Source organism: Sprattus sprattus (assembly GCF_963457725.1).
Source record: "Sprattus sprattus genome assembly, chromosome: 3".
In the NCBI taxonomy this organism is placed as follows: domain Eukaryota; kingdom Metazoa; phylum Chordata; class Actinopteri; order Clupeiformes; family Clupeidae; genus Sprattus; species Sprattus sprattus.
The window spans coordinates 30,916,561-30,939,905 of NC_137922.1; the positions used below are offsets into that span (position 1 = coordinate 30,916,561).

Below are 23,345 nucleotides of genomic sequence, written 5' to 3' on the forward strand. Positions count from 1 at the left end.
CTGGGGTATTTCTCTTCTGTTACTTGAGCGTGCGAATTGGGAATTGTTTAGTGGACTTATGTGACGTTTTAATTATGTTCACGTAAAGGCGCCCGAGGCAACATTAGAAACCTTAGACTCGAATAATAAACGTTCAATTTCTAGTCTTTTTTACACGTAGTAAGTTCCAATTACATATCGACATTCACAGTGGTGTAGTGGTCCCTGGAGAAGTGGGTATACTTTTTATTTATTCATACAGCACAGGATAAACACCCTGTTTTGAGAAGTGGGTATACCCAATGCTGACTGAAAAATAAGTGGGTAATGGGTATACTCCGTATACCTGTGTATACACTGGACTACACCACTGGACATTCAAGGAGCAAAGATGAGACGTCGTTGTGTGGTGAGAACTGATAAAAAAAATCGCCTGCCTTCTGTTTTCTACGGTAGATCGCATGTTATGCTAGAAATGGCTTAGCATGGGTGGGATGGGGAAAGATAACACCTTTCCATCCAGACGCAAATTTAGCTAATCGGAATCTGTAAGTGGTTTCCAGATATATATATATAGTTGATCTCTCTTATTTTACGAAGCAGTGAGTTAGCTGTCTTTCAATGTCTCTTGTCGAATTATCTCACATGTTTATGGTGGTATGTGTTTAAAAGTTTTAACTTAGGCTATGTGTAATGTTCCTAACTTATATATTATTATTTCACCTTAATGTTCTTGAGATTCGTTTCTGGCATGTAATTATACAGAGTCAGGCTTACTCTGATAACAGTCATTAAGAGTCGTTAACAGTCGTTAAGCAACTTGGGCCATGGTTGCCACTAGTGGGGATTGAACCTGTGACTTTCCGTTTTTTTAAACCAGTGGCGGGGGGGGGGGGGTTCAATCCAGGTCAATTCAATTAACATAACAAAACCTAGGCCTGGTCAAGGGGAAGGGGTGGGGGGGCTTTAACACCAATGTGGGCTTCTACGGCAATACACAGGGTCGAAGACGTAGAAGTCGTAAATCCCACATTTTATGCAGTGCTATTGCTGACACTTTTAAAAAACTGTTTTGAACAGTGGTCTGATGCAAATAGACTAACCAGCTTCTTATCAACATTGATTTTGATTATGTTGTTGCTGTTATGAAGTGATGCAGCGGGGTTAATAAGGGTTCAAGCTGAGTTTGCGAGGCGGGGCGTGGGCCGTTCACGTGGGGCAATTTCGTTATTGGGTAAGAAAATGTGCGGATCTGGCGTCCACAAGAACACGGATCCGCTGGTGGGTTGGAATCTTTCCACTCTGGAGACCGGATTCAAAAGGTTGTGGATTCAGGGACCCAATCTGCCTGGTTTGTGTGGACAGAGGGCAGATCCGACAACATTTCTTTCTGAAATTCATACAATCTGTGTGGACAGGCCCTGAACCTCCCCCTGGAGACAGTCTCCATGCCTTTTATACACAGATTCTCAGGGGTCGACAATTAAGAAACTTAAGACCATAACACACCAGGCAAACGGTCAACTAGCAGCCAATGTCACTAGTTCTTGAGATGAGTCTCGCACCATTGACACGAATCAGACCCCTGTCGGAAGCTTTTCAACCGATTAAGCATGTTGAATCGGCGGTGGAGCCTGTTGATGCAAGAGATCACTCTGATTGGCAGTTCAACGAGTATGATGGAGAAATATTGTAGAAATATTGTAGAAATATCATATTATATCGATCCGACAAAGACATTTGCTGTTTTGTAAACATTTTGTTAATAATTTACATGGTTTTCAAAGTAATGTCAATAGTAAAAAGTACACTATGCAAGACCATGAGTGTTTAACAAGACGTGATAAAGAACAGGGACGTGCACAGGAGGGGGCTAAGGTTGCTCAGGAAACTGCCCATTTGCCCTCCACGACTGAAGTTGCCTCTCCGAAGTAAATATATAGCATATGTATTTTTAAATAGTATAACGGCTGCAGAACTTCATGTATGCCTAGATAAAAGTAACTCCAATGTGAAGAGAGAAATAACGCTGCGCTGAAACGTTGGCTGTAGACATTTTGCGGAGTGCAACGTTTAGGCCCAGACACAGTCAGCCTTTGTCATCGCTAGTTCATAGATGTTAGTTTGGTGTCTCATGCACCACCAAAAGACTCTGCCACTGCAAGGTCATTGGGGGATACAGAGGAATGTAACACATTGAAAATTTTGAATGTCGGGGATGTTGTTGCACCGGTAAAAATCAGGAACAATTTGGCAGCATCATGAACCCCACCAACAGAGAGCACCATGGAGAAACACCATGATGGTAAAAGCTTTATAAAAAAATATACAGGAAGGCTAAACACAAATGGAGAAAAACTAAACTCCAAATCCACTAGGACCTATTAACTATGAGTTATGCAGGGCTAGACGGCTAAGATGATTAACAGGAACATCAACAACACGCGAACTCTCTTTGGCATGGTTGACAAGCTTACAAACCCCCCAAAACAGACTTCCTTTCCACAGAGAAATGGAATGAATTGTTTGCCTCTTAAACCAATCAAACAGACCATCAACACCACACAGTCAAAAAATGAAAGTATGTCATCTCTACGACCAACTCTGCAAATTTCTTAACTCAAGTGATTTTTTTGACTAATTTCAACCAGGCAACTAATCAACTAATTCCAACCCAACCACAGTAATGAAACAGCTCCTAAAAAAAGGGGGTTACAATATACGATATGCATCCGGTAAATTACTGATTCAGGTTAAATGTCATTTCTTTTTTTACACTGTAGAATAATGCTGGAATGGTTGGAAATTTGGTAGGAGCAGTCCCTAATTGGTTCAGGTCTTATTTAGAAGGCCAGAGTTACTTTGTCACCACATGCAGTTCTGAATCTCATAGAGTGGCTTTGGCATGTGGAGAATCCCCCAGGGATCAGTTCTGGGAACTCTTCTGATCTCTATATCTCAGCATCTCTATATGCTGCATTTAGGCCAAATCCCACAGAATAATGTTGATTACTATAGTTATACCGATGATACACAGATATTTTATTCTCTCACCAGATGACTAAAGCCCAAGAAACTGTGACAATGTTTAGAGCAAATACATAATTGGATGTGCGATAATGTTGTTCAATTAAATAAGGACAAGACAGATATTATTGTAAAGACAAAGCTCTAATAGATGCAGACCTTACTTTCACCAGCCATAACAAAGCAATCACCAAAACAGCTTTCTATTATCTTAAAACTATAGCCAGAATCAAGGCTTCATGTCCCCAAAAGACCAAGAGAAGCTCATCCATGTTTCTAGTTCCAGTATGGTGGACTTCTGTAACAATCTCTTAACTGATCTTCCCAAAAGGACCATTAAACAGCTGCAGCTCATTCAAAATGCTGCTGCTACAGTTTCGCCCAGGACTAAGACAACAGAGAATTTTCAAATTATGCTACTACTGTATAAATCACTGAATGTTTTGGGCCCAGAAAACATCTCTGACATGTTTAAAGAATATATATCGAGTAGGGCTCTTAAATCCATCAACTTCTAATTATTTATTGTTTTTTACATTTTATTGTTTTGCACTTTAAAACATTTTGTCTTTATCTTTTTCTTTGGACTTCACTTTTGTTTATGTAAAGCACACTGAATTGCTTCTGTGTATGAACTGGGCTGTATAAATAAACTTGCCTTTCCTTGCTTTATGTAGGTGAGTGAGTTAACCGGCCAGCTGCTTCCATTTCATATCTTACATCAAATAAAAATAGCACAAGAGAGATGAGATGAGAGATAAAACATAGCATATCCAGGCTTTCCTACTGGTTTTCTCAGTGTTGTGACCATCAAATATTCCAACTAAGATAAATTGTTAAATGATTTACTGTACATCAGCTTCATTGTTATCTCTGCTATTATTGTCTCCTTCAAGTTTTGTGCACAGAGTGGCTTTGAAAAACATCCTTAAAACACCTTTTCACCTGAACACCTACACTAATCCCAGCATCAGTTGAGCAACACAAACCCACAGTGGCAGAGAACATCTTACGTAACATATGCTCAGGAAAAGTCATCAATCTCTTTCAAAACTTTCAAAACGGCAGAATTGTTCTATCTAGAATATATTCCAATCTGCTATAATAAAAATACCTAAACAAAAGCTGATTTAATCAAACAGCCAATTGAGCTTGCCAGTTTAATGTCACTCTTTAATCATCTTATACATACAGATTGGCAGACGCCTGTGTTGTATTTACCCATATGGCCCATATGTTGAGACCATTTCCAAAAATTGATAATGTTTACCAACACAGCAGGCCTATGGTGTGTGTAGTATAGAAGACTTGTTGTAATGCCAGGGATGCTAGGCCAAAAAACAAAGCCAGTGTGGTTAACACACTGTCTAACAGTGTGAAGTCGGATGATTGCTTCTCTATCATCTGGTATTACATTTCCTCAGAGGAATATAGCCCTGTCCTTTGCTGGAGGATGTTTTCTGTTATTGGTGTTTTGAGACTTTGTGCTAAGCCATGATAGCAGATAATGACCCTGTAGCTTCATCATTTCAGTAAACATGGCTTATGGACAGAATGAATCACACTTAAATAGATATGGAGCTTGAATGAATCACACTTAAATAGATATGGAGTGTGTGTAACTGAAAATATGTACACATTATATATACACATTATTTGCTTGATTTAAAAACTTTGAAAGAGAGGAAACTTACCCTGCTAAAATGATGAAGAAGTCTAGTCTGTTCCATGTGTCGCCAAGGTAACATTTTTTCCCAAAAATTCCCAAGGCCACCATCTTTATCACCATCTCCACGGCAAAAAATGCAAAGATGAAGTCATCAAAATCCTACACACAGGAGGGAAAGAGATTACATTCATAGTTCTTTATAATCAGACTGCATCATCCTGAAACATAATTAGCAGAGCCCTTTGCAGATTAAAGTTGGGCTGAAATCACACGAACTCAGGCAGACCACATCACAGATACATTAATACATTGACAAATGAAATAAATACATTTGCAAGTCAAAAAAAGAAATAAATGTTTTTTTTTTTCTGAAAAGCTTCCTCTCTTGGTTTATCATGGCATGTCATCTAAATTGCTGTGGTTATTCAGTAGACATCATCAGTACTCTCCCTCTTCCTCTCTCTCACACACACACACACACACCCATAACCAGGACTCAAATGTACAAATTATGTCAAATAGAATGAGGAGATTATGATGAAACTGATGATTTCAATTTCAAATATGAGACAAACACAAACAAACATTTTCTACAAGGACTGGACACTGCAGTGAATAGATGAGTGACTTGGCCATCTCTGCTTTGTATAGGTTGAGGATTTCTACTTGTTTATTCATCAGCACTCAGGCCAGCTGGTGCCTTTGCGTGATGCCCCCCCTTGATGTAGGCTGAAGGTATACAGCAGGCAGGGTGACCGGCCCCTCAAGGTCAGGTTTCATTGTCTAGGTAGCACACCTTGTGGGATGCCTCACCAGCTGGTACAACATTTGGTGAGAATGGCTTATAGAGGGGAAACCCCTTCCTGTTCAGATACTGGCAGAATGATCAGTGCCAGCTGGAAGTCGCTGTAACTATGCAAAATGGCGTAGGAGGAGGCAGGGGACTGCGAGAGATGAAAACCAAGGAGAGAGGAGAGAATAAGCAAGCTGTTGCCTGCAAGATGAAAATAATGTCAGAAAACAGCCATGTGTTTTAGTGTATGTAAATATATGTGTGTGTGCGGTGTGTGTGTGTGTGTGTGTGTGTGTGTGTGTGCGGTGTGTGTGTGTGTGTGTGTGTGTGTGTGTGTATGTGTGTGTGTGTGTGCAGTGTGTGTGAGTGTTTGTGTGTGTTTGTGTGTGTGTTTGTGTGTGTGTGTGTGCGAGAGTGTGTGTGTATATATATGTGTGTGAGAGAGAGAGCTACTGTGTGTGATGGAAAGGTAATCTTCTGTGTGTTACTAAGCCTGAGTGACTGTGTCAATGTGTGTGTGTGTGTGTAGTGCATATGCTACTGTGTGTGTGTTTGTCTGAGTGTCACTGTGTGTGTGTGTGTGTGTGTGTGGTTGGGTGCATATGCTACTGTGTGTGCCACTGTGTGTGTGTGTGTGTGGGTGTGAGTGCATATGATACTGTGTGTGTGTGTGTGTGTCACTGTGTGTGTGTGTGTGTGTGGGTGTGAGTGCATATGCTACTGTGTGTGTGTGTGTCTGTGTCCATGTGTCTGTGTGTATGGGTGTGAGTGCATATGCTACTGTGTGTGTGTGTGTGTGTCACTGTGTCTATGTGTGTGTGTGTGGGTGCGAGTGCATATGCTACTGTGTGTGTGTGTGTGTGTGTGCCACTCTGTGTTTGTGTGTGTGTGTGTGTGTGTGTGTGTGCGGGGGGTGTGTGTGAGTGCATATGCTACTGTGTGTGTGTGTGCCACTGTGTGTGTTTGTGTGTGTGTGTGTGTGTGGGTGTGAGTGTATAAGCTACTGTGTATGTGTGTATGTGTGTGTGTGTGCGACTGTGTGTGCGTGTGAAGGTGTGAATGCATATGCTACTGTGTGTGCGTGTGTAGGTGTGAATGCATATGCTACTGTGTGTGTGTGTGTGTGCCACTGTGTCTGTGTGTGTGGGTGTGAGTGCATATGCTACTGTGTGTGTGTGTGTCTGTGTGGGTGTGAGTGCATATGGTACTGTGTGTGTGTGTGTGTGTGTGTGGGTGTGAGTGCATATTCTACCGTGTGTGTGTGTGTGTGTGTGTGTGTGTGTGAGTGCATATGCTACTGTGTGTGTGTGTGTGTGTGTGTGTGTCTGTGTGGGTGTGAGTGCATATGCTACTGTGTGTGAGCTGTTGTGTGTCTCTGTGCCTCAGCGGTGCTCTCTCAAGAGAACTAATCCAAACATTGGGTTTCCGTCAATGCAGTAGTCTCCCCACACAACACTAGATACTAATCATCCTCTCTCTGACTGCAGTGGAAAGTGTCATGAGTGCACCATTGTGGCGAAGGGAATCCAACGTAAAGTGCTCATTCAGAGGGTAACATATCAGAGAACATTCAGAGGATGTGGTGGATGAACACTGCTGATACCTTGGGAATTACAATCAGTCTCAGCACTTTTGAATATGTCATATTAGACAGGTAAGTATAAGCATTTTGTCATCCATTTGAGATGTTTTCTCATTTGCTATGTGTAACCTGCTCAGTGTGTGGTTTTCCTTTTCCTTCTACATGTGAGAGCCAAAAGAGTTGGATGTTCTCATCAATGTCCATGTCTCCTTTTAAATGTTAAGATTCCCAGCGCATTAAGTTCAGTTAGGATGTTCTCATCAATGTCCATGTCTCCTTTAAATGTTAAGATTCCCAGCACATTTTGTTCTGTTTGGTTGTTCTCATCAATGTCCATGTCTCCTTTTAAATGTTTAGATTCCCAGCGCATTATGTTCAGTTAGGATGTTATTATATGATGATGAGGCGCTTCAGGCACATGAGGTAAACTCCTTCTGTTAAACGGAAGCATGTATCACACTCAGCTTTTCTCAGTCAAATTTCTCTTGCTCTCTCTATCTCCCACTGTGTCTCTCTAATACATATCAAAATGCAGACATTTTAAGTACCTCTGGAATGCTTAATAAAGGCAGATATACAGTATGTCCTGTGGTACAGGTACATCTGGACAAATTACGTAACCACTGGTACGGCCTTTTATGCCATGTGAGACCCAGAACTGAGTGCAGAATGGGTAATGATTTGTTGTGCTTGCTTATCTGACTCTGGAAATATGCCATTAAAAAGGATTCAACACTAAGTATGTAAAAAAGAGAAAAAAGCATTGTGTTCTCAGACTTGACACATTTACCATGAGAAATGCCCCCCCCCCCCCCCCCCCCCCGGCCCACAGAGCTATAACATTATAAAGTTGGATGAGCTGCTAGCAACACACACATTCAGTTCAAGATGAAAAACACATATGTGCACAAGGCAACATCTTGAAATTTCATTGTAGTGTATCTGTTTAAGGCACAAAGATAGCACGTGAGACAAATGGTGTGCTCAGCAATCTCAGCACAGCTCTGGAAGGAATTTAGATAACCCACTGAAGATCTCTTCTGCCTTGTGCTTCGTGATTTCAGTTCAGAACCTCTCTCAGAGATGCCATACACATTCTCCTTTGCATATCTTACCCAGCAACTAGCTGCTCCTCCTGTTACCTCGACACTAGCACCAACAGGAAGCAGCTCATCTTCTACAGTCAGCACAGAGAAAGCCTCAGGACATCTCCCATTTTTCCACTAATAATTATCATGCACTCTGCACAATTTAAACCTTATTTTAGAGATACTCCTGACTGCAATATACAAGTATAACAATATTTACTGAAACCTATTATCACCATGGCTGTGATGAGAAGCAGAACAGAACAGAGAATATAAGATGTCTTGACCTATTCTAGGACCAAGAACAAAATGCGTTTGTTCAAATATTTCTCACAGATGACATGATCATATTGCATGATCCAAAGGTGGCTGCATGGGAAAATAATGATGACCATGCAATACAAAACTATAGAAACCACCCCATCTCCTGTCCACATTAAAGTATTAAGCATTAAGCAAAGTATTTAGCTGTACTGGTGACTTATTGTAAACTAATTAAAATTATGTAAATGTATTACTGTGGCTATTAGGAACGCTATATTTACGATATTTACAGAGCATTCTGTCACCAATACAAAAAGAATGTTCCATATCTCCATATCATATCTTTCCTACCATCTCTTCCTTTGTATACCTCGTGAGGCTGAATCCATATTTCTGGAGTTGACTATTGTCATTCGTGGAGGTTTGAGCATGCATGAGCTGGGCATGACAGGCATGACTCAGACTGGAGCATGAACAGAATAAACACAATGAATAGCTAAGTATGGTCCAGACCAAACGTACGAAAGGCTCTTTTAGAGAAGGTCCTTCTGGGAAACACCTTGAAATGGTAAGGTAAATCTTAAGGTATCATTTACAAATAACATAGTGTTAGGAAGGCACTGTTTATATTTGTAGATGCATATGGAGTTGTAGTACACTTGGTCCTGGCAAACTTGAAAGGCTTTAAGATTCTTCTGTGTTCTGCTACTCCACAGACAGAAGGGAACTAAAGATCCTCCAGCAGAAAATAAGGAACAAGACAAAAAAGCCTCAAGGCCAAATGGTTGGAAAGTTTGAGCTTTGGTACCTGGTCTCTAAATATATAAACGCATAGTTAATCAATGCACACTGAGAATGATCAGTCTTTTCCAGAACTCTCATCACTCTCATCCGCCTAGATTAGTACCATCTAAAGAGGACACACAGTTCCCACTCCATACTGCAGAGAGATGAGTATGCGCTGATGATGTGTGCTGTTGTTTGTGTGGGCTGGGGAGTGGGGGTGGATCAGAAGTAGGGACCCTGGCACACTCAGCCTTTTATTACACTGCCTCAGATACCATTACTCCACCAGAGGCATTATTTCTGGCTCAGGGAGAGGTTAACCAGAGTCATGCCAGCCCCCCGGGAGCCATCATCCAGACAGTGATGGGAGAGGATTGCATGTGTTTGTGGATGGGCTGTCGGAGGAGTCTCCCTTCTGCTCTCCCTCTCTTGACTTCACTAAAGTACTCGTGCCAATTTCCATATGATAAGAGGGAAGTCATTTGATCACCCATCAGAGGAGATAATCGCTGTAAACCTCCAGGAGCCGCAGGCCAAGAGGAAAAGACCTCCACACGTCCACTCTAGAGGGGAATAAAGTGGTGTGCTGCACTAGGCTGTGTTAACTGCAGTAAAACTCTACACATTGACCTTCAAGCCAAGTTGAAAGAATACTTTAAAAAGTAACCCTATATCAATATAGGATCTTCTAATAGAATAGTAAAAAAACAATCATGCTGTGTGTAGTTGAATTTCTCTGTCTTTGCTGATGTTGTGATGGCTGTGTTGGCATTCCATCTAAATTGGCAAACTTTTATGCAAAAATATGAATCTATCGGTAGGTAACGACCATTGCCTAAAAACTAGCATAACACAATAGCATGCTAGCTTCAATGGGCTCACTATCTCAAAACACAAATCGTTTCATTTTAGGGCTGATGTTGAGTATGACACATGTTGATAAGATGTCCCAGCATCATGTCAAAATAAATAGCTATCTGTAAACATCTGGTAATATGGCACTTTGGACCCTAATTATATTGGAGTTTAAAGTTTGTTACAATGTGCAAAATCATCCCGCAAGGAGAAAATAATTTCATAACTATAAATTCATAGCACAAGCAATATCTTAAGCAACTGCACTGGTGGACTGACACCTGGCGGTATCTGGATGTACAGTATGAAGGACGTGGGAGTTCCATGTAAGCTATGGTGCAAATGGCCCAGTTTGATACATCTTTGCTTTAACCATCTGATAATCATGTTTAGTTTAGTTTAAATCAAAAAACATTTTCAACTTAGCGATTACTCCAACTAGTAATGTCTGAAATAAAGGTTGCTAATAATCAACACAGCCTCTGGAATTAATCATTCAGAATTGTCAGCCTAATATAATATATTACATATTTTCTGTCTGCAATTAAGCACACACTATAGCTCTAACAATTGAGGCTGCATAAAGTAATCAATCATCAAATCTCAAAACGTTGGTGTGGCATAATAACAAAAAAGAGTTTTATTGCATAGCCATAACCACTATGCACTAAGTTCTTTCAATCCAACAGAAAATATTTAATGTAGTCACAATGAAAATTTAACAATTTAATATTTTCATAATATATTGGAATATGACACTCATGCTGTTGTATGTGCGCATGCATCATATGTATGGCTATTTCAAATTAAGGCAGTTTATATAATTAGACTCCAACATTCATGACGTCTATTGACAGGATATGGAATCTGCCACTACAAACTACATTTGCCACTACACCATAAAGTTCAATTTGAATTCTATTCCCGTAGCAAAATTTCAATTGGCAAATTTCTGGTATTACAGTATGTAGTCACTGTCACTAATCTAATGGCTGAAGTGAAGATGTGGCTAATGTGCTCACTTCCATGGTTGAAAGCATCAGGTGAGCAGTCTGATTCATGAATGGATAGATGTCTGTGTTATGAATAGTGGATCTCAGAGCACTGAGCGTATAGGACACACAAAGGCAACGCAAATGGTCACGTTTAATGTTTTATTCTATCCGTCACTCTCAACTCTCAAGCATCAGAAAGGTAAAACCAACCATGAGGTGTGATATGTTTTGAGTGTAAGGGGTATGTGAAACAGAAAGAGTCTTCTTCTACTCACAGATACATCTAGGATAACAGCGGTATTGTACAGGTATATCTAGGGAAACACTCACCTGAAGGATTTTGCACCGTTCCGAGTTGCAATCGCTGTCTTCACAAGGCTGGAACATCCCGAGGGTGACACAGTTCAGCAGAATGACCAGCATACTCGCTCTCTCGAACCACGTGGGACACAGGAGTTAAGGAAAGTTTGCTGACAAAGTCATTCTACAACTACTTCCTAAGTACTGTGTACAACTACTGTGGATGAGTGTTTTTGTGTTGTTTTAAAGCTACGCTGCCAAAGGATGTTGTAACAGTCTGAATAAGCTGCTATCATGAGAAGTAAACACAACAGTAAACACACTAAATACAGTCAATAGTATGAGCACACAAAAAATGTCCACATTCAACGCAAACATCTCTTAATTTTGTGGGCATATGAACATGCTACAAATGAAATGACATGGATTGGCACTCAGCAGGTCGTTTCAAGGTAAGACTGAAAAAATGGGAGAAAGACATTTTCAAAATTCTGTTTATCGTTGTGACCTTTGATTTCCTTTGCTGAGAACATATCACCTACTGCACATTTATGTCTTTACATGTGCCTCAGTAATAAATCAAAAGATGCAGATAGTGACCTTTGTCACGCAGCCAAAACTTGTCACCATGCTAATTGAATTAACAAAAGCTAATGCCCTGGTAGGGTGCTGTCTGAACACACTGGAACCAGACAAAGAACAGCTCATTTCTCTCAATTACTGGCAACCACATTACCATGTTATTACAGGACATAGTTTAAAAGGCAGTTGAAAGAGGTGAATGCATCATTAAAATTATTCTCAAGGCAAAAGTCCTTCTGGAAAACACAAGCACAAAGTGGGTGATGTAAAAAATTGAAATGCAATGTACGTATACCAGTGACATTTAGAAAGATTTAGTGGTTTGGCTGTAAAAAAAAAAAAAAGTAATAGCCAATTATTTGTAAATCGGTTGAAGCCTTCATTGCTGGAACATACAACTATAATAATAACAATAATTTGGATGAACAGAGAAATACCGCCCATACTGTATTCTGTATTATTCAATGAAAAGGGGCACAAGCAGGTATAATCCATTTCAGGCTTTTTTGATCATGTTGACTTTCTCGTCAGTGTTTGCTGATAGCACACAATGCTATTATATCTGTCATAAACCCACAAATGAGGCTGAGGAAACAAGATGGTGAGGTAATGAGCTCATTCAGAGAAGAATGTCAAAGAAAACTGAGGGAAATGTAGTGCCTGTGCACCACTTACGGCCAAAGAAATGCAAGCAGCCTCAGTGCAATCTGCTATAAATCATGTATATAGATGGATAGCAAATGTGAATGTTAAAGTCAGCCAAGATTTAGTCTAGCAGGGTCAGACATGGCACAACCTGACGGGGTATCCACATCTAGGGGCCACTCGTCTAAAGTTCGGCATTGAATTATGGCAGAAGCGGATGCAAACAAGGCTGTTTTTAGTCCTAAATCCTGCCCAAAACATTACACAATTCAATTTTTTAAGATTTAATGTTTTTGAATCAGCTCTGGATTCATGAGGCATTGGATTGGTTTGGAAAGGTTGAAACATATGAAACCTGCTAATCTTTCCAACCCACATTTATGCCAAATTCTCCAAATACACGCCAAAACTCACTGAGATAACCAAGGATAAGATGATAGGCTACTAGTTGTTACTTTTATCTTTATAGAGTTCTGAAAGTCAATGCACAAACACACAAAGCACTGGACTCCACAGCTACACCTGAAATAATATCCCCAAACAGAGCTCTGGGCTATAGATGTGTCTAGATAGCAAAATTATGAATGCCTTGGTACAACACAACATTGCATGTGAAAGACTGATCAAATCATCAGCATAAGATCTTCAACAAACAAGTTTGTTTTGCCTCACATCCGTAGACCAATGCAATAAAATCATTGTGGTAAATTTGATCCAAAGTTGTGATGATAATATTCATGATATCCATGACTACATTCAAAAAATCTATCTCCAACACCAAGTGCTCCAATACATAAGCTCAGAGCCTCTCTGGCTCTAAATTAGGACATATTAACCCATAGCCGTGAAACAATCCTTATCTTATTTTTTACCCAAAGCACCGAGATGCACAGGAGAGGGGAACTCATTTTCCAGAGACAGTGGTCTCACTTAAAACATCGTCACAGAAAGGGGGTTCATCATGCATACAAAAAGTGCTTTAACAAAATCCTTCCCTGCATCCATTCTTCCTGCAAACATGCACTCTCACGTGTACGCCCCACATGGCTCCTCCAGCATTGTGAGGGAGTGTAGGTGGGACTCGCTTGCAGGCGACAGCAGGATCAAAACCTCATCAACACCTCCTAGTTTATTTATGTGCAGGCAAATTCCCTTATGGGGTCTTTTCATGCACTGGAGCCTTTCTTGCTTCTCGAAGCCGGCAAGAAAGACTTTTCCGTCGTGTTTCTGCTGCTTGGCTACAGTCTCAAGTATTTTATTTGTGTTCAGCAACGAATGATTCGGCAAACTCCTGACACAAAGATAGGTATCCAAGGGTGTGTTAAAAGACTTCAAGAAATGTAATATTACAAAATACTTTCATTCAAGCCTTTGCTATGACCTTGACATTTGCTCCATCATCTGATTTTAGCTGCCTCATGGATATGATTAGTTGTAACATGGAATTTGTAGTTTCTCGTGGATAACTCTTACAGTCAACCAAACAGACATTGTAAAGAGAGGATTCATTTTCTAAAATGGTGTGGTGTATTTTCACAGTTGAGTTGCACCACATGACATTTGGGAATTGTGTGTAAAATTTCCAGAAGAAATTTGGAGGAATCAACAGCAACCCAAAAATGACATAGATAATTGTAAATATAAGACCTTCAGCACTTAAGTTAAACCACACAGAAATGTGCATTGTGTTTTGAGTGCCTTGTTAACATGATTAAAAGATCTTTCATCTGATTTGACTTTATTTACTCTATACTGTACGGCTTTCTCAAGAATGACTCTCGTAGGTCTGCACACAGTCATGAATAATGACACAGAACCTCCGCACTCAGCATGCATCTTCAGGGTGTCCCCTGTGTATTGTAATGTATTTAAATATGGGCTCCCTTACTTTATTTTCTTCTGCCACTTTCACATTGCTGAGAAAAATGGGACTAAGGTCTACCTCTGCAAAGCCCACCTACCCCAGTCTAGCAGAGGTTGATTAGCTAATGAGGCGATTCATTCTTTTTGGATGTCAGCTACCAATAGCAAGTGTCTTGGCTAGGCCTACAATATCTGTGTACGCGTTTATGCCTGCAGTTTCATATTTTACAGCTCTAATTATTCTGATTCTGCATTGTAGTTTCTTGTGTGCAGTGATAAGGGTGTTGTTTGTGTTGTCTTGTGTTGTTGTTGTTTGTGTTGTCTTATGTGTTGATCGTGCATTCTTACACATCAACATACCCAGAGAGAGTAGGTGTACTTACATCACAGGATAGTGATGTGATGACTCATATTAGCCTCGTCAAATAAAAAAAGAAAAGAAAAAAAGGCGATTCCTCAACAGTATGCCGTTTTATCTGAACTATAGATGAACTCAGGGTATGCCTAGTTCCCTCTGCAGCAGTGGTCACATGGGGATTAGTCTTGCTCTCGTTAAGCCTGAATAAACTCAATCCATCATATTGCTGTCCATATTGGTGCAGAGAGAGAGCTCTTGGTTTTTGTGGTTGCAGTGGTGATCGATGGGTAACGGAAGCACAAGCATGAAGGAAGACTCCAGGGTGTTTGTGTGTCAGTGAGAGAAAGGAGACAGGACATTGTGAAACACTTAAACATGAAAAGGTGAATATGATGTTGAATATATTCTTTGAGCCTGAGCACAGTATGGGAAAGTCCTCTCGATAAATTAAATATAGAAAAGAGCCCTAGAGATTTATTATATGCACTAGAATAGACAAATATAATTTGCAAAAGGATATTCAGACACCTTGCATGTTATTTCTTCCTACTAGTGAAATACAGTTTAAAATGAACAATATTAATTTGTAGATCTCTAGTCACTAGCAAACAAATGTTAAAAAAAAAACATACATAGAGGCATGCAACAACAGCTGTTGTTTAGCCACAAATGAATAATTAATTATGTCCTTAAACTATTTAAAAGGTTTTTATCAATGCATAAATTAAGGTACTGATTCATACCATAAAAAAACATACTACCCACCTAAAAGATTACCCTGTAGTATTTTGTTGCATTCAACTGTCAGAGGGATATTTGATATATTTGATATTAACAGAGGTTAACAGAGGTATGACTTGAGCCTGACTTTTTCTCTATTCTCTGTTATACTTTAATTTTTCATTTTTTCCTCTAAAATGAGTGCTTTTCTGTCAGTCTTTTCAAAGAGTTGTGATGAAAAGACAAAAACAACCCAGTGGAAAAGACCAGGAGCTCTGCAGGGTTTCCAGAGGAATGAAAGGGGCTCTGTAGAATTCTAATTCCTTTGCCATGCCGGTGTATGTTCTAACGTTCTAAAATATGCCATGTCGGTGTATGTTCTAACGTTCTAAAATATGCCATGTCGGTGTATGTTCTAACGTTCTAAAATATGTCATGTCGGTGTATGTTCTAACGTTCTAAAATATGCCATGTCGGTGTATGTTCTAACGTTCTGATATCAATACAATTAAATGTTTTAAAGCCCAGGAACAGGTTTACCTAGACCTTTTCTCAGACAACTAATTTCAATCATGGCTATCTCACTTTTTTTTTTAGCAACCTAGTACCACTTTAAATTGCATTGGTTGTCATAGTGACAAAGAAAAACTTGCAACTGACATATTACTACTGCAGAGTGGTAAAAAAAAAAAAAACTGAACTGAATGTTAACACTTTAATTCTCCCCTAATCTTCATCTCTGAATTGCTGATTCGGCTTAAGAAATAGCAGTGGCTCAGTGGGGAGAGTAACTGTTATTGAGTGTTGATGCTTAATGGAGTCTGGCTCTTCTAGACCTCTTATTGATGTGCCACTAAGACAAATACAATGTTACAGTGGACCTTTGGGATTAGTTGCAGAGGTTTTTCTTCTGCACAAATATAACACTGTTGTAAAAGCCATTGTAACATGCTAAGAACATGCATTAATTAACACATTGGAGACTAACATCTGAAGATAAATGCAAGCTCATAAGCTGATAAGCACACAAAAGGCAGGAGAATGCTAAAGTCATCCCAATCACATCACAGAATGCAGCAAACAAAGGCACCAAATGAGGCACAGTATGAGAATTCTCAACTCATTTCTAATTAAGTGTACAAGGTAGGCCAAGCAAAGCACTGTGCTCATTTTTGGGAACAAAATTAATCTTGCAGAAAAGCAATGCAGTACTGTTTCATTACAGCTCCTCTGTGTGGAATTGTGCTGGAACTTCGCCAAAACAGGTTTTCTGTTAATCACCAAAACATTTGTATCATCACAAGAAAAAGATTGTTTGCAATTAAGAAAATTCTATAATCTATTTGAAAAAATTGCATCTACAGAACTTCGTAGAGCATTAGGGATGCCAGTGAAATTAAGTGAACAGTTACAATAACCACACTTTTACGGTAATCTTTATTCAACATTTAGCACCACAAAGGAAAAACAAATGAAAAACTATTTTATTCTATTTTCTACAACTGTTGGTCCTGTAAATGGTTGGTTCCTGCAAGTGGACCTTTGAACCTCTTTTAAACTGACATCAATATGATCAAACCATTTTCATTTTCTGACTTATTACATGGCTGCATTGTGTCTCCAGAATGGTTCCAAACAAGAGCTTTGATCCGCTTTGACCATATGAAGACAACTCAGGGACTGCACTTTTCTCTGCCATCTTCACCATGTAGCCTGAGCACAGACACACGCAACAGCATACCTGGCCAAACACTTACAGAAACAAACTGAATCCAAGAGGGAGTAAAAACCATAGTGTATATTGTTTAGAATAGGATCCACTAACGTTAGAGACCGTTAGCCTATACTCACACTGACTGATGATTTTATAACGGTTTAAAATGCTGACATCAAAGTTATAAAGATTAATAAACTGTTAGGATTCATAACTGAGATTAAGCGCAAAGCGGTTAATGTCAACATCCCTACTCAGGATTAAACGGAGTGAAGCAGACCCCCTTGCGACTGATTTTACTGCATGTACCTGCAACATTCAGTCCTGTGCGATACAATATAAATCATCAGTGTTCTTTGTTAAGGGGTAAGCAAAGAAAGGTTTTTTTTCAAGCACTTTTCATGAGGTATGGCGAGCAAAGCATTTTATAAACACACTGGAACTCCCAGTCATACACTCTTAGGCCAAGAACCATGAATGCACTTATTCCCCTCAGTCTAACCGCAACAATAATTGAGATACTATTTTGCTGAACTGCGATTCTTCCTCACAAAAGCCAATGTTGCTAAGCAACAGAAATTTCTGAGCTCAGAGGGACAAGGGTGTTTCCTGGCGCAAGCAATATTGCTGCAAGCAATGTGTGTGTGTGAGAGAGAGACTGTGAGTGTGCCTGTGTGTGTGTGTGTGCGTGAGAGAGAGAGAGAGACTGTGATTGTGTGTGTGTGTGTGTGTGTGTGAGAGAGACTATGAGTATGCCTGTGTGTGTGTGTGTGTGAGAGAGAGAGAGAGACTGTGAGTGAGTGAATGTGTGTGTGTGTGTGTGTGTGTATGTGTGTGTGAGAGAGACTTGAGTGTGCTTGTGTGTGTGTGTGTGTGTGTGAGAGAGAGAGACTGTGAGTGTGTGTGTGTGTGTGAGAGAGCGAGACTTGAGTGTGCTTGTGTGTGTGTGAGAGAGAGAGACTGTGAGTGTGCCTGTGGGTGTGCATGCACTGGACTTCTGAGTATGTGTCAGTATGTGCAAAGGTGTGCATCTATGTGTGTCTGTTTGCATTTCAGTATAAATTACCTGAGTCTGACAGTAATATGATTACATGCGTATCATAAAGATGGAGGTAATTGCCAACACTAGTTACTTTTTATTTAATTTAGAGCTGGTAAAATCATCTTTGTCTTATCCCTTTGGAAAAACAAAATGCTGTTTCCCTTCTGTGGTTACTAATTTGCTTTTGATTGAAGAGAAAAGGATAAATCATGCAAGAAAAAGGCTATGAAGGCTATAGAACCATACTCACTCTTTTTCTATGTCTCTGTCTACAGGCCGTCACTAAACAAACGTTGATGCAATCGCTATGAAAGGTAAATGACTGTAAGCCTGTAGATTGGTACCAATGACAACCAGAACAATAAACACCTAGCTATAACAGAGGAATGTTGTGGGATGCTAATGGACAAAGAACAGCTACCCAACCTGGCAAAAGTTGGATTGGATAGAGCGTAAAATGGCACAACATCAAGACAGAAGCCTCAGTGAAGGTAAGGTGGTCAATCATGACTCACATGCATTATGCAGCTTTGGTTGAAGTCAATAATAAAGTTGGACACTGATATTTCGGATTGCAACATTAACTGGGAACACCAACAGCTCTGTCTTCAAGAGATTGTGCTGATAGTGACAATTCTACATCCAGACAATAAAAGGTTGAGCATCATCCACATAGAAATGGTATTACAATCCATTGGAACACTAATCTCATGTAGGGAAGTGGTGTACATGGAAAAGAGGAGGGAACCAAGTACCAAGCCCTGAGGCATGGACAGGTGGTGAAATGTAGACCCTGCAAAGACCAGTCATCATCAACCAGTGCAATGCTTTTGTTTAAAGGTAGGGAATATTGCACTAGGGTCCTTTATTCTAAAACAGTGAAACAGAAAGGAAAACGACTCCACTTAAGATGTAAACTCACCGGCACTTTTAGCTGCTCATGACATGTTTGATTATTGTCATTTCACTGCCGTTATACATTAAATCAAGTGAACAAATGGAATGTTGTTCTTATTTATAATCAAACATCTGGATGAAGCCAAGCAAGAGATCGCCGACGTCGGAAAATAATGCAGATAAACGAGTGAGTGGACCGCGAATATATCAACAAGTAACTTCGCCCGGGAAGCTGAATATATGAGCACATCGTCGAAAAGAAAGTATAAGCCTGTGAGACCAAGGATGCCTGTTGCCCTATTGAGGATTTTGACTATGTAGCTACACATGAAGAGGCAACAGTGGTGGTAGCCATGCTTAACATACACGCGACCACACATGCTGCAGCCTCCAGAGAACCGCGTGCAAATGCTAAAATGGAGAAACTCAGGCTCCCCTCGATAGCATTGGCTGGAACAGCTGAGACCTGGTCATACTTCCTAACCCGCTGGGGTGAGTACAAGAGGGGCACTAGACTGATTATGTCTGATGTTGTCACACAACTACTAGAGTGCTGTGAGGAAGATCTGAGAAAAGACCTCACCCGTGCTGCAGGCAAAAGCTTAGTGGATAGCAATGAGAATGATGTTCTCTCCGCCATGAAGGCACTCGCCGTTTGTTCAGAAAACACAATGGTAGCTCGTGTGGCTCTATCTAACATGTGTCAGGGACACGGAGAGTCCATTTGATCATTCCACGCTCGCTTGAAAGGGCAGGCAGGCACATGTAAATATGAGATGACGTGCACTAAGGACGGGTGTAACCAAATCAATGATTTCAGAGGAAATACTGCGCGATGTGATCGCCCGCGGCATAGCGGACCAAGACATACAGCTCGATCTGCTTGGCGAAAAGAATCAGGATATGACATTAAAAGACATGATAGGATACATCAAAGCTAAAGAGTCAGGAAAACGCTCGGCATCGCGCCTGCTTGATCCTCAGAGCACAGACACAATCAGCAGCTCATATCGACGAGGGAAGCAACAGGACGTCCGTACCAGAGGGGGCGCCAGGGCCAAGAACGTAAAGGTCAAGTCTGAGGGGACGTGCACCTACTGCGGTGAGACAGGCCACGGCAAAACACCTCAATGGCGCACTAGGCGCGCCGAATGCCCGGGATAGAGCAAGACATGGCGGAAATGCAACCGTCAGAACCACCTCGACAAGGTCTGCCTGGGCGGCCGATCGCCCAGGCCCCCACCAGAGGAGACTGATGGGGTGTGCAATGAACAGCAGTCGGCCGCCCTCGTCAAGCTATGCACACTCGGCATGACCAGCGCTAGCGACAAAGCACACACACTCCCCCTCGCCCACCACCTGTATGATGACATGTGTGACAAGTGGATGAAGCGCCCATCCAACCCACAGCCATACGTCCACCTCACACTCACCACTGAATGTGAGGACTACAAAGCACTGGGCCTCGACCTTCGGAAACGCACCCGCGCTGTAACCCTGCCTGCCATGGCTGACACAGGGTGCCAGGGCTGCCTGATCGGCGTCAGGGTCGCCCAGCAGATGGGCCCGAGCACAGAGGACCTTATTCCCGTATCCATGACCATGAAGGCCGCGAACAATGAGGGAATACGGATCCTCGGGGCCGCCATCGTCAGATTCACTGGTGACAGCAGCGACGCCCGGCAATTAGAGATGCGCCAGATCGCGTACGTGACAGACACTTCAGACCGTATATTCCTTTCCACTCGGGGAGGTCAACCTGGCGACCTCGGACCCGTGTGACTGCCAACGACGTGCGGAGCCTCCGCCCAGGCTAACCACACTCCCCATGCCAGCCACGGAGGCTAACAGGGAAGCTCTACGGAAACACCTACTTGGGTTAAACGCTGAGAGCACATTCAATACATGCCCCCACCAGCCCCTGCCGAGGATGTCTGGCCCACCGCTTCACCTTATGCTCGATGAGGATGCGACGCCAGTTGCTTGCCACACCCCCATTCCCGTAGCCATTCACTGGCAGGGTGAAGTGAAAGCGGGCCTCGACCAGGACGTTCGTCTTGGCGTGTTGGAGGAAGTGCCCAGTGGCACGCCAGTAATGTGGTGTCACCGCATGGTGATCTGTGAGAAAAAGAATGGCAAGCCACGGCGTACTGTAGACTTCCAAGCCCTACACAAGCATGCACTCCGCCAAGACCAGGTCTTTCCTTCGCAGATGGGGTGTGCACCACCGTCTCTCATCGGTGGCATTCCCCCTCAGCAACTGCCGCGCGGAGATTGGGGTAAAAACGATGAAGAGGCTCATCACTGAGAATACAGGCCCGAAGGGCGAACTTGACATCGACGCTGTGCAGAGGGCGATACTGCAATACCGTAGCACTCCGGACCCCGACACTAAGCTATCCCCTGCGATGTGCGTCTTCGGCCGGCCTATACGCGACTTCATCCCGATTCCCCCTGGGAAGTACAGGCCGCACAAGACATGGCGTGAGACGCTAACGCGAGGGAGGAGGCCCTCCGCAAACGTCACATCCGCACAGCTGGTGCTTGGGCAGAGCAAAGTGGGGGACTTTGTCCGCGTGCAGAACCAGAATGGACCCCACCCCAACAAGTGGGACAGGACAGGCAGGGTCGTAGAGGTGCGCCAGCACGATCAGTACGTGGTCAAGATTGACGGGTCGGGTAGGGTCTCACTTCGGAACCGGAGATTCCTGCGCAAGTTCTATCCAGTTCGCAACGACCAGCCTTCACCCTGATCGATCTATGACGATCTGGCGCCTCATGTGGCCGTGCCAGCCCTCACTGCGACGCCGCGGCCACCTGGTGACGCCTGCAACTGAGTCAGGGTCCACTCCGCTACCAACACTGCCGCCTCCGGGCTCTCCCCAGCGCGGGACGCAGCCCACCCTCATCGTGCCTGTGGTGCCGACCCAGGACACCCTTCATGCGCCCCCGCCGGCCTCTGTGGCCCCTCCCCCATCGGTGCCCGATGTGTCAGCCTTTGTGTTAGAGTATTAAAGGCTCAGGGGGAGATAGGGAATATTGCACTAGGGTCCTTTATTCTGACACAGTGAAACAGAAAGTAAAACGACTCCACTTAAGATGTAAACTCACTGGCACTTTTAGCTGCTCATGACATGTTTGATTATTGTCATTTCACTGCCGTTATACATTAAAGCAAGTGAACAAATGGAGTTACACTTGCCATTGTTATGTGTGATCTAGCCCACATGACCATATAACGCCTGCCGATATACCATACTGTTTTCATATGAATAGCTCTCTTTGGGTGGATCAAAGAGCTGTTTTTTGACTCAGGGACTGAAATGTGCATGTTGTTCGGTTTAATATCCTTACAAATCTCTAAAAGTATAATATATATTTAGTATATACCTCTATTTATCTGGGAAAGGGTATTTTCATGTTTCTAGGACAAACATTTTGGCAAAATGTATTTTATTCCACTGGTGGATTTCGCAACCCCTTAGTGTTACAACTATTAAGACATGGAATAATAACCTTCATTGAAAAAAGGTGTAATTTCTTCATTGTGAATAATCTGTGATTGACTATGGACACTTTTTTATTGATATTTCATTTTTATATTTAATTGTGATTAAATATGTTAATCATTTTACTCCTACAAAATGCCTACGTAAATATTTGGCAGAGACATTTCTGTTCCAGTGCTCATGGCCCTTCCAACCATAGGTTTCAAAGGAAGTTACAGCATAAGCAGCAGGCTAGGCTAAGAGTAAATACGACTCTGAGGTTGTGCATTCCCTAGGATTCTGAGGCTTGTTTCTGGTGTAGCCTTTTACCCTGTGATCTTGTCAGGGATTCATTAAGGGGAGGTTATTTTGTATTTCTTTTACCTCCTTCCCTCAACCATTCTTCCTGACCATGGCTCTTGACACTCACCTAGCTATAAGAAAAAGAAGCACCTAAACCCCTTCAACCCCTCAGAGATGAACACATACACTTACACACACATACTATCTCTCTTTCACACACACACACACACACAAACACACACGCACACGCACACACACACGCACACACACACACACACACACACACACACACACACACACACACACACACACACACACAAATCCCATATTGCTCCCAGACTGCTATAAGGCATGAGAGAGAACCAGGGAGTGAGAATGACTAAAATAACCTACCA

The 23,345-nt window shown here is 41.9% G+C and overlaps 1 protein-coding gene across 1 annotated transcript in view; it reads right to left on the reverse strand.

Moving 5' to 3' along the window:
• Positions 1-23,345, reverse strand: part of cacna1g (calcium channel, voltage-dependent, T type, alpha 1G subunit) — a gene marked incomplete at both ends in the record, with an annotated part of 176,828 nt that overhangs the window by 103,010 nt on the left and 50,473 nt on the right. The window contains 2 exons of the mRNA XM_080833891.1: positions 4,701-4,834; positions 11,369-11,480. Of these exons, the coding sequence (XP_080690017.1) occupies positions 4,701-4,834; positions 11,369-11,480 (246 nt within the window). The remainder of the gene's footprint in view (positions 1-4,700; positions 4,835-11,368; positions 11,481-23,345) is intronic.